The sequence below is a fragment of the Fulmarus glacialis genome, unplaced genomic scaffold (assembly GCF_000690835.1).
Source record: "Fulmarus glacialis isolate BGI_N327 unplaced genomic scaffold, ASM69083v1 scaffold1393, whole genome shotgun sequence".
NCBI classification, from domain to species: Eukaryota; Metazoa; Chordata; class Aves; order Procellariiformes; family Procellariidae; genus Fulmarus; species Fulmarus glacialis.
The window spans coordinates 14,766-27,494 of record NW_009200819.1 but is presented as its reverse complement, the minus strand read 5'-3'; the positions used below and the strand labels follow the sequence as shown (position 1 = coordinate 27,494).

Below are 12,729 nucleotides of genomic sequence, written 5' to 3'. Positions count from 1 at the left end.
GAGCTGGAGTGGAACAGTTTTAGTCATAGCCAAGCCTCAATCGGAGGTAAAACAGAGCAGAACATGGATAGCATTAATAACTAACTATTAAAAACCTGAAATAAACCATGGGAAAGACTGTGAATGTATGCAATATTCTTTATAATACCAAGGAATATGTAAATTAAAATGGTATTTAATACCTGTTATTGAGCTGTAAAGATTTAGCTGTAGAATCATAAATTACATGTTTTGAGCCACGCTGTTTCAAGTTATGATAACACCTACTTCATAGTATCTTAAGAGTGTTTCTTCAGGTTAATTTGAAAATACGCTGATGCCTTCAGAGTTTTAGAATTCATATTTTGTGGTAATAAAATTTTATATAGGTTCTTGTAATTATTTGATCAAGTTATATTTTGATTGCTGAAGCTGTTAAAAATGAAATCCTAATTGCGATCATTTTCTGTTATACGCTAGGCTAAGCTTAGCCGTTTATGTGAACAAGATAAAGCTGTACAAGCACTGGAAGAGAAGCTTCAACAGCTACACAAGGAGAAAGTAGGACAATTGTATTTATTACCTAAAGTGGATGTTATTTTACATGCTTATTATCAGAACATTGGTAACTGAAATAAAATGAAAATCAGCCCAATGATGCAGAACATTAAAAATAATTCTTTTTATTATAATAGTACACGCTTGAGCAAGCTTTGCTATCAGCAAGTCAAGAGATAGAAATGAATGCAGATAATCCCGCAGCCATACAAAACGTAGTCTTACAGAGGGATGACTTGCAGAACGGACTACTTAGCACTTGTCGAGAAGTATCGCGAGCCACTGCGGTGAGTAATACGCTCTTGCCAGTAAAACTCAATGAAGTGTTAAATGATTATCTTCATGTTCATATTCGTAATTGGGTTGTCTTTGGTTATTTTTCATTACGTTCCAACAAAACTCAGTTGTCTTTTACTTGCTTGTATTTTTGTCAAAGGCAGCTGGAAAGTGATCTTTTCACTATATTCATCGAGTAGTCTTTCTTTACTTTTTTTTTTTTTTTTTTGGCCAGGAATCAGTGCATACTGACTTTAATTCATCTTTATAATATGAAAAATTGATTACAGAAGAAGTAAATAATGCAAATAAGCTATTTTATGTCATGGCAAAATAGTAGCAAGCACAAACTTTATCAGGTATTCAATCAGATAAGTGACTTATTTTAAGCAAAGGCAGCTGCAGGATGAAAAGAAGAAAAGATTATACTGTCATGGTCTCTCTTAATAGTGGGCCATTATATTTAAAAGATCTTTTAAGTTATGCACTTTCAAAAACCTTAAAAAAAACACCAAAGGGAAGGAGGGGAATTGCTATTTACTGTCCTTTTCCACTTGATGGTTTCTACACTAAAATGGCAAGGTAAAGAATCATTTTTGCCCTCTTGCATATATATCCAAAAAGGTATTTCAGTGTCAAATTCCAGTGGTTTGCTGTAGTGAAATTGATACGAAGTGGGCCCTGAAATACTGGTTTTAGTCTGAACGTTAGACTATGTTGTAAAAGGAATTGGTTGGACAAGGGAAAGGGAATCGGGAAAGGAAATCCTCAAGATATACTTTCCCTCATTAACTTTTTAATTTATGCTAAATTAAGTAAATTGCTTCATGTAGGCTTAAAAAGTGAGATGGTAGAGCTGACCTCAAAGATTTTCTTTTTGCACCTTATCCTTTCTGGTGTTTGTAGTTTCACATATGTAAAATAATGGTGTATTAGCAGGCCTGGGGCATTCACTGGTAACCTTACAGGCAGGGTTGGATGACTTACATTTGTCTTGCATAATACATTGCGTATACACACACATGCTGTGCACTCACACATATGTATTCTATGTGATAAAAGAGACAAATTTGCATCCATTTTTGTGGGTTTTCTGCCTCGGTGGAAGGACAGCTTAAGACCCACATGCCTGCTGACTATAAAGACATGTTCTGAAGATTTTGCCCTTGCCTATCTTTTTTGTTTGTGAAAAGACAAAATGCCATTTGTTTGAATTCCATTCAGTGTCATTAGAAAATCAAAAAGCTGTTTAAACATTGCATTCTCTAAAATACATATTTATTTATTGCTGATATCTAGTTATACATTACTTCCTGAAGTTTCATGCCATTGAATAAAGAAAAATAAATATACTTTTTTTTTTTTTACTTGAATGTGCATCTGTAATTCTTTACTTTTGTTACATACCTAGGAACTGGAAAGAGCTTGGAGAGAATATGATAAATTAGAGTATGATGTAACTGTAACAAGGAACCATATGCAGGAGCAACTCGATCGGCTTGGAGAAATTCAGGTGTGGCACAGGTCTTAAAGTACATTTAAGTAACTTTCATTTTCTATGATTTTGTTTAAAAACTACACAAATGAAAAAAGGGGGGCGTGGTGCATTAACTTACAAGGTATAAAAAGAAATTAAAAATCTGTAAGTTCTGAGGAGGTCTTCAGCTTCTCCTATTTTTTTGAAGCTACAGCACTGGTTTTCCTGTGTCTGGAAGCCTCCTCTTCCTGTTTCAGTGATGGTGTCCAAAATGGGGTAGTTTTCTCAGACCTTAGTTGCTGTGACAGTCATAGTAAATCTTCACACAAATCCTTCCATTTAACTGAATATTTTAAAATGTAATTAAATCATTCTATCAAAATAAAATATAGTAAAAAGTATTCTAAGCATTGCTTCAGGTCTTACATATGAAGAGTTCTGACATGTATCTTATCAGCTCGACGTACTGTGGAGGATTGGACAGTTAGTATAAGTTCTGAATTTCTAAGGAGATCTTTCTCAGAGACGCGCGCGCGCGCACTCTCTCTCTCTCTGGAATAGGCAGATGGGTGTGGTCTGTGCTGGGAGGCATTGAGGGCTATTTGCTCGAGGGATTGATTTTCTGTGCAGCTATGAAGGGAGATTACAAGGAAGCCCAAGAGCCGAGAAATTTGCGTTATGCAGTCCAAAGCATGCATGGCCATGAATGCAAATAGGCCCACAGCTTATATGCTAGTATGCAAACACCATGTTCATCTCCACCTATTTTAGGGTTGGAACTGGTGATTCCTTTTCTTTCATTGTATGTATGTCTCCTGTGCAAAGTTTGCTTGGATTTTCTTTGGAGACAGTAGATACAATTCTATTCTTACATGGAGTTTGAATTAGCAAATTGCTGTTAAATTAACTGACACATTATGAAATTACTTAGTCTTATACTTTTTGTTTCTGACAATATTTGAATGTTGCATTTTTATGGGAAAGGAGAGTGTCTGTCATTACTGCATTTTATTTTCCTTTATTGGGAAAGGAATATGCGGTGTAGTCTAAAGAAAGAAAAAGGTTTTCTGGTTTTTTCTGCTTGCAATGTATTCTAATTTATCACCTATATATGCTGTTTATTTACCGGCAGACTGAGTCAGCAGGGATACAGCGTGCTCAGATTCAGAAGGAACTGTGGAGAATTCAAGATGTCATGGAGGGTCTAAGTAAACATAAACAGCAAAGAAGCTCTTCAGAGGCAGGTAAACTGATTGTTTTTGTCTCATAGGATAAGCTCCATGGTTGCTTTTGTATGTTTGAAAAAATGGTACAACTGCTGAAAAAGAAAGAAAGCAATCATCTATTTTAAGCTGATGCTTTGTGTATTTGTTTGATAGCTACAGGTTATAGTTCTTATTTTAAAAGCTATTTATTGAAAAATTTTTTTCTCTTTCTTTCCATGATTTTCCACCTCCCCCCAAACAGGCATCATGGGATCGAGGACATTTTCAGCTATTAAATACAAAAATGAGGTATGGTTTTAATATATTTACCATTTTAGCATCACTGAATTTCTAATATACATATGATAAAAATGAGCATTATTATAATTGTTTTAAGGATGTCTGAAATATGTATTCAGTATGTTCGGTGAAAATATTGCATTACGAATTAGTTTTAAAGACTGGTATCTCCACTAGTAATTCTAACACTTTCATTTGTTCTGTGTCTCTATATTCTCACCAGTATGTTTCTCTCTTCCGTTTCTCACCTTTTCCTCTCCCTAGGCTCTTACCCTACAATTATAAACCCTGATTTATGGATTTGTTTTCTACCCACCACACTTTTCATGGGAAGATATACATTGCTTTATATGTCTATTCACATATTGAGCCCGGTTCTCAGATGGCCAGAGCACCCACAAGAACAGCTGAAACTGTGGGAGCTCCCAAATGTTCAATTCCTCTGAAAATCTGGCTACAAGTTACAGTTTTAAAGGGACATTGTCATGGTGGTCTAAAGTTTATACATCTGGCTTACAGAACTTTCTAGAAGTCTAATTTATATACAAATCTTTAAAAAGATATTGAATTTAATTTTTAAAAGGATGATTCAGAGAGTTCATACATGTCCCAACAGAAAGCGCAGGTGTTAGAATTGCAAATCTTGATAAGCTGACTAATGAAACTATTGAAGTATCTTAGTCTAGGTGGTAGTAATAAAATAAAAAGCAAGCAAAAGGAAAAAAAAAAAAAAAAACAAAACAAAGAAAATAAAGCTGTCTTGGCCTTTTTTTTTTTTAGTGTGACATTGTCCCTTTAATTCCAAAATCTATAGCTGGTGTAGCTATGGTAATATATTTTTCTTTTTAAGTTATAAATAACTGTAACAGGTGTGCACATCTAAATAAGGTGACTATTCTACAATCTTTAGGAAGAGGAAGTAGTCCCACCTCGTCCTCCACTCCCTCGGTCCTATGACTTTACAGAGCATCCTCCCATAATCCCCCCTCTGCCCAGTGATAGCAGCTCCTTGCTCTGTTATAGCAGGGGCCCAGTACATCTGCCAGAAGAAAAGAAGATTCACCAAGTTCAAGGATATCAGAGAAATGGATCTTACTGTGTAAGTGGCTTAAACTGCCACATTGTTCTTGAAGCATCCCCCTTCCTTTGCACAGTCACAATTTTTATTTTGTCATCTGGCTACTTTTGTGTTATGTTTTTACTTTGGCTACTTATTTATTTATAGCTCCATCATTTGCTCTTCACATTTTCCTGTTATATATTCTGTGCATATATAAAATGTCTTAAGACTTAAATGTCTGTAGCTGAGTAAATTTCAGAAAGTTAGATTCTTCTACTCACAAGTTTTTAAAAAAACTCGAGGCTCAGAATCAGTTTTTGCTGAAGCCTTATACAAATTTGTTTCCTGAAGATTATTTAAAAGAAAAAAAAAAACCCTCCGCATTTTTATGGCAATTTTTTTTCTGTAATTTCTGAAAGTCTGCAAATGTTGTTACTCAAATTAACTACAAAGAAATACTGCTGCAATAGCATTTAAACAATGAAACATTGTCTTAAAGTGAGAGCAGAATCATCACAAAATAACTGGTTTGAGTCTTAAGACATAAATGCTTGTACAAAAATGCCTGTTTATTTACCTCGTAACTTGTCGTTCTGCAGGGTCCTGATTATAGGCTTTATAAGAGTGAACCAGAGTTAACTACAGTAGCGGAAGTGGATGAGTCTAATGGCGAAGAAAAAACAGAACAAATTTCAGAATCAGAATCTACGGCTAAAGGTTTGTCCCCAGGCATGGTGTTTACAATCTTTCAGCCTTTTTCACAAGGCATACAAAGCTTTAACTGTCTTAGAGAGCCTATATCATCCTTTGTATTTTTGTGGCCTGTCCATTTCTTAACGTGATGAAACAGCTTCCACGATAAAATAATGATTTAATTATATGACGAAAAAGATTTCAGTCAATTACACCACAGAAAAATCAAACATTACGCTCACCAACAACCCTGAAATCCTTATTGACACCATGTCTAATCACATCACTCACATTCCCCACACACCATTCCCTTGAACAATTACTCATTTTATGTTCTTGCCCTTGAACAATTATTCAGTTTTTGAATCAAGCTCCTGATGTTATGTCACTGGAACGTCCAAAAAGGCAGCACCACAGAATTTTCAGGCTCTCATAAGGCAGGGAAACAATGTCTTTTTCTTTTTTTAATCTTGTAATTGTTGAATTGCCTTCTGTCCTCTGATATAATAGGAATAATGATCATGACCTTGGAGTGTACAGACAATAAAGGTCTTTGCAATTGCTAAATGCTTTAAATTCTTCTCTTCATCTAGCTTCCATAAAAGCTACTAATTGCTTGGTAGAGTCTTTTACCAGGAAGTGCTTCTTAATTCTGTTTGTTAAAACACACAGAATAGTTTGTTAAAGGTGACTTCAGGAAAAGCAGTTTGAGCACCTCCCAAAAAACACATTAAGAGCTTTTAGAAGAAGTAACTAAACTTACCCTTTTTTTTTTACCGTAACGGTTGATGTTTCCAGTACCAGCGGGATCACTGCCTTCTGCTATGGTAGTTTGACTAAGCATGTACATAGCAGGCTGGTGCAACAGTACCAGAATTTGACCAAGAACTATGATCATATAAGAATATTATTTTCATCAGAACAGTAATGGAGGTTTTTAAAACTAAGGTTAGCATACAGTTTGGGTGTAAACAGTGTGAATGGCCCTATGATATATGATATAATTAAGCTTGCACTTACCAGACAATTAGTCAATTCAGATTCACTATGGTATTTGCTGAGGTATCATGTTCACTTAAGATAGATATTAAATCTCTTAACTTGGTGGTGAAAAGTGCAAGGTTTAGCCTGAGATTTGCTAATCATCAGCCACCTAAATTGAGGAAGTTGCCTTTCTGACAACATACCTGGGTTTTATTGACCTGTGGCTTCCAGATTGTTTATAGTCATTTATGACAAGAGGGAAAGTAATTGTCAAGACAATATAAGAAAGCCTGCGCTGATTATATAAAGCAAACCAATACTTTTTGAGCACTCCAATCTGCTTTCTATCTTGTTCTGTAAAGACAGAAGTAGTTTTATTATGTCCATTTGTAGAAAAACAGTCCTCAGTAAGGGAAAGCAATAATACTAATTCTTCTAATATAAATAATATTTGGGGTTGGGGGAGAGAATAGCTGCAGTGGTAACAAGCAGTAAGAGGCTTTTTATTTTCTTAAACAACAGTGTGAAGTGGATTTATCATAGCTGTGTTTTATCATCTGGTCCACGCTTCTGAGCATGTGAATTTTCTAACGGATATTTCTTGTTCTGTGTATTCATTTATAATAACAATCCCCATGCAGCAGGAAAAATATAACCGTTCCTGGTTTTTTTTTTTTATAGTACCTATGCCATTACAACTATATGCTGTTTCAACAAACATTTTTATGCCATTCTATCTTAACAGTTTATAAGCTGAAAAGGAAATAAACTCAAAGGCAGCTCATCTCTGCAATTTTTCTTTCTTGCTGTTTTAAGAAGTCATACTTAAATGACCTGGTTTCCTATTGAGGGTGGTTCTAAAAATTCGTAAATTTCAGAGGAAATTTTAAAAATGTTTTTCTAGTTCATTGTGCACGTTACTGTACTAGACACTTCTCATGTTTCTTCTGTCAGCCATTTCCCTCTCTTTTCAAATGTCAACAATCAAAGAGAAACATTTTAATGGCACTAAAAAAGTAAAGTAACCCTTACAGCTGTCTGCAAGCAGAGGAATATTTATGACCTGAGTGGTATATAAAGGTGACACAAAAGGAAAATGGACTTCTGCTGTGTCTTATCCCTTTTACATCTAAAGGAGACCCAAACTGTTGCTTTATAGTTTTTGTTTTAAATTATGGATTTGGCATTCAAATGCCTCCGGACTATTTTGTCAGCCTATCAAACAATTCGGAGAAAGAGTTGAGTCTTCACCGAGTCAATATATCTTCTGAAATCTGTGCAACTTCAGGAAAAACGAGGAGAAATAATTTGGCTATCAAAGAATACATTATATCTATTTTTAGGCAAAATCAGTGAGGAAACAATATTTTTAATAGTTTGATTTCCTGCATGTATCAAGAAGCAAAAATTAAGTATGTGTTATTTAATTATATCTGTATATTTTAGTAAGTTTCAACTTACTTCAGTTTTCTACCAGCTTAATTACATTTTGGCAGGGCTTCTTTAAGTAGAATAAATAGTGGTGGATATTGTTACGAGAGGCTGAATGTAGTGGACATCAGGACACAGAATATCCTCAGCTCCCAACCAGACAGAGCCTGGCTGCTGCAGTTCCCTGTCCCTAAGTACAGCGAGCTGCAAGACTGAGGACATAGTCCCCCTGCGCACAAGCACAGCCACAGCTAACCACAACAGGTAACGCAAACAGGTTTAAGACCAGTGCTGTTACTGGCGCTGCGTAACAAGACCAGCACTCAGATGAAGGTGAAACACCACAAAAAGCATGATCCCGTTCTCACTCACCAGCTAACCAGGCTCAAAGCTTGCTAGCTGATCTCATACACATATAGACATGAGCACACGTATGTGCGCACACACAAATGAGTCCCTCCAAGAGCTGGCCAGACCTATGGTATCTCCATCAGTCAACTCTCAGTACCTCTGGCCTCTCCAGTATCTGAATCCTAGACCTAAGTTCTCTTGGACAGCTGGCTTCCACACCTTGTATTCTGCTTGCCATCTAGTCTTGTCTTAAGTTCGTCAGCATCTCACAGACAAAAGGTTCCCCCTGGTAGCAGGTCCAGACTTAGAGTCTCTCTGGTAGGCAACCCACAGACCTGCAATCTTTCCTGTCTTTGTCCTCCAGACCTATCTCTCTGTAGCTGTCTCCTACTGGCAAGCTAGCCTGGCTTGAAGATCACTAGCATCTCTCATGCTCTCATATGCAGAAAGGAAAGCATACTCACATGGAAAATACTTAAGAATAAAGTTTAATAAGAAGATAGGAGCGACTGCAATGCTGAGGCACAGAGCTTGGTCAGACAAGCATCCTAACAAACAGCTTGTTTATGCAAAGCTGGCCCCTTTTATCCCCCCCTCCTCCATTATTCCATGCCTGTTCTTTCCTATCTGCCTTGCCCCATCCCTTTCACAGCCTTTGTTTCCTCCCAAATAAACAACCCACCCATAATTACTTTTGTTCATTGGTCCCACATTTGCCAAATTTTGTGTCTTCAACACCATTATCTAGGTAAGCTTGGCCATAAGTGGTAAGCACTGATATCATTACCTAGGCACTCTGCTGGCCTTGCAAACTCTATTCCACAAAAAGTTCCCAGTACTGACGTCCGATTGTCTGTGAAGTTTGGACATTTTTCACATAATTCCCCCTTAACCATCTGTGAAATCTAGCCATTCCACACAGTGCTATCTAACTTGTGTCTGTTTCTCACAGACAAAATATTTATGTTTATATTTTTATGTCCAGCAATTTCTTGTGCCATGTGCAGTCGTTTCCCATGGGGAAAGTCATCTGCCTGTGTACCTTGACAGACATGATAGTTAGGCATTAAGACCTTTCTTGTCTTTTGAAGAATAGTTTCCAGGGCTGACAACATGTACTTTCTAGAAAACAGTAACCTGTTTTGGCAATGTTTTGCATAGTACTTAGTATATTGCTTTACTGTTTCGCAGGCTCACATTTTCCTGTGGGAGTTGTACCACCCAGAACCAAATCACCAACACCAGAGTCTTCAACAATAGCATCCTATGTCACTTTGAGGAAGAATAAGAAGATAGATCTAAGAACGGTACTTTAAAATAACCTTCAAGCATTGATGGATAGTGATGTGTTCATTTCTAAGTTTAATTTCTGTAGTTACTTCAAAAGTTGTAGTTATCTTTTTAATTTTCTTTACAAAAAAAAAATCACTGTTTTAAAAATATATACGAAGTTAATGGAGACAGCTGTAGAAAGAATGACAAATTATAAAGGTCGTGTATGTTAAACTGCATAGAGACACTCAAACTGGGCAAGAACTAAATGGTAATGGTAAATCTACTAAGCTACTAAGTACAGGCTTGAGTTGAAAGGACATGAGGCATCTTAGATTAAAACTTCGAAGGACTTGTATTTGGCTTCTGGGGCAATTTAACAGCCCTTGTATAACAAATACTGGCTTTTATTTATTTCATTACTAAAATGATTTGGGAAATACCTAAAGCAGCCAGAAAATAAGGATACAGTAAGCAATATGTGGGTAATAAGCCTGGAATTTCAGATTAGAGAGTCCTGTAGTCTCTGGGTTGAAGACAGCCATTTACATGTAGTTCATGCAAAAGGGAAGCAGACTTTTGCCATAGTTACAGGATTAACAGAAGAGGAGAAGTTGTAGGAAGAATGGGAGAGGAGAGAGAAACTCACAGGATGTTGACTGAGAAAGAATACCACTCTTCAGAAGTGAAATCTGTTACTGTGAATGTACTGAATGCATCTGGTTAGCCCGAAGTAAATATTTTTTTCTGTCATACAAAGTACAGATCTATCTGAAAATCAGTGAATTCCAAGAACAGAGTAGGTAAAGTGATGGTTGTTATTTTGGGAATAATATAATGCTTAGAATTACAGATTTTTAAGTGGTGATAAATTCACTTTGTTTCAGCCTGCACTTGCCATTAAATGATGTCCATTTGTATTTTTTCTTGAAATAAAAAGGCAGAAATCACTTTTAGATCAACTGGTATAAATGTCCCAGATCATTAAATTTCGATTATGTTTCCGTCTCGGTCAAGTAACTTGCATTTGCCTGTCGTTTAACTGTCTGGTAAATTGTTTCAACTTGATAGGATGGCTTTAAGAGAGCATCTACCCATTCTCTTAATGTTTATCATTGATGGTGGTAATGTCACTGTTCAAAAAAGCAAATTATTGCTTCCTTTTATTTTGAATTTCGGTGTTCATTTGTTAATAATTGGTTCTTGTACTTTCTTCACATACATAGGAGATCTTTACTTGCCCACTATTTTTCCTGCTTTTTAGTAAATTATTAGGTGATCTTTTCTGATAAACTGAACAGTTTAGAATTTTGCTTTTTTAAAACAAATAAATATATGTGTATATTCTTCCATTTAAGGAAAGACCAAGAAGTGCAGTGGAGCAACTGTGTCTTGCAGAAAGCACACGGCCTCGAATGACTGTGGAGGAACAGATGGAAAGAATAAAGAGACACCAACAAGCTTGCCTGAGAGAGAAGAGAAAAGGACTCAGTATTATTGGTGTTTCAGACCAGTCTCCTTCACAGAGTCTGTCATTTGTCAGAGATAATCCATTCAAATTGGCACAGGTGGGTCCCACGTTATTCAAAAACTTTAATGTGTCCAATTTAAAAAAAAAAAAAAAAAAATTGTTCTTTTTGCAAAATCACATGATACTATAGGTTTCTGTTTGAGACTGCTTATATAGAGTAACAGTCACAATTCTCTGCCATACACAAAAGAAAGGGAGAAGACAATCTTCATGCTTATACCTAATGATAGTAGAAATCACTTCTTTGTCTTTCTGGAAAATAAATAGTTCAAGTCTACATATGTTTGATTATGCATTGTGATGTTTGTTAACTGGTTTTTTTGTCAAATTTAGCAAACAACCTGAAATTGCAAGCTTTGTGATTAAAAGCAGTGTCAGGGAGAATCATGATTCAGTTGATGTATAAATTATGAAGATTTTTCTGCCATGTAATATATTGAAATATCTGTAACATTTTTAGGTAGGAATGTGTATTTATGATGATAGCTCTTAACTGATGCTATTTTGCTGTGGGTTTTGAGCCCATAAATACATAAAAATAGAACCCTCACTTTTGTTTTCACTCATTCTTAAACAGTTAAGGCAAAGAAGTGAGTTTATTAAATGGTTAAGGGTGGCGAGAAAGGAGGAAGATATAACTGCTTGTCATTAACCAAGAAATACTATCCTGAATATACATCTCAAAAAGACAAACCCAACTAACAAACAAAAAACCCCACACCACTTCAGGACAAAAATATCAAATAGATTCAGGGTAGTGGATGTTAGACAGCCTACTACTTTCTAACTGCTAAGAATTAGTTTTCTTTTTCAATAGCTTAATGGAGTGGGGGTTTTTTTGTTGTTTTTTTTTTAATCTTCTGGCATACTTTTTTCCTTAGACCACATTGGTTTTGATGGTTTGTTTTTGGGTTTTTTTGTTTTCTTTTTTACACTGGCATGGAAATGCCTTCTTTTACGTTTTGTACACATCTGATTTTCCAAAACCAGATTAAATACATTGCACTGTTAAGAAGTCACATATTTCCAAGTAAGTTTCAGGTTTGGGGTTTTTTCCCCTCTGAGTATGCTAAACTGCCGTCAGAGCTATACAAAAGTTACTTTTCCTTCAACAACACTGGATCCCCAGAAGACACTGAATTCAAGTTTTGCCTTTCCATTAGAGCATCTGTATTTGTATCAGGAATGCTATATATGAAGGGGGGTCCTACAAATATTTTTGTGATTAACACTGCCTTTCTCAAGAAAAGGATGTGCAAAGCAAAGCTCTGCAGATGTTTCTTTTTGTAGTTCTTACAGAGGTGTTTGAGCTTTACTACTTTCCTGTGGTATCATTTCATACCTCAAGGTGAGGAAACGGCAGTCATGTATGTGTCACATCTGGTTAGCCAGCACATTGGGAGCAGAGTGGGGGAAGTGACCAAATCCTCTGTGCTAGCACTACTTGCTATATGGAACTCAAAAGAATTTTGTTCATGTCAGCATGTTCTTCAGTCTTTTGTATGAAATCAGTGCTACGTGGATAAGAAATTTATAGAATAAATAAGAATGTCTCTGAATTGAATATTTAGCTAGTAGTCTGTGCTACAAAATCACTTCTTCTATCACAGCT

General features: G+C 36.0%; 1 protein-coding gene across 1 annotated transcript in view; it reads left to right on the top strand.

Annotated features, from left to right (window-relative positions):
* PLEKHA5 (pleckstrin homology domain containing, family A member 5) overlaps positions 1-12,729 on the top strand; it is a 70,687-nt gene that overhangs the window by 48,670 nt on the left and 9,288 nt on the right. Inside the window, exons 11-18 of the mRNA XM_009573718.1 lie at positions 460-540; positions 675-824; positions 2,225-2,326; positions 3,423-3,534; positions 3,758-3,804; positions 5,455-5,572; positions 9,506-9,621; positions 10,945-11,154. Coding sequence (XP_009572013.1) covers positions 460-540; positions 675-824; positions 2,225-2,326; positions 3,423-3,534; positions 3,758-3,804; positions 5,455-5,572; positions 9,506-9,621; positions 10,945-11,154 — 936 coding nt within the window. The remainder of the gene's footprint in view (positions 1-459; positions 541-674; positions 825-2,224; positions 2,327-3,422; positions 3,535-3,757; positions 3,805-5,454; positions 5,573-9,505; positions 9,622-10,944; positions 11,155-12,729) is intronic.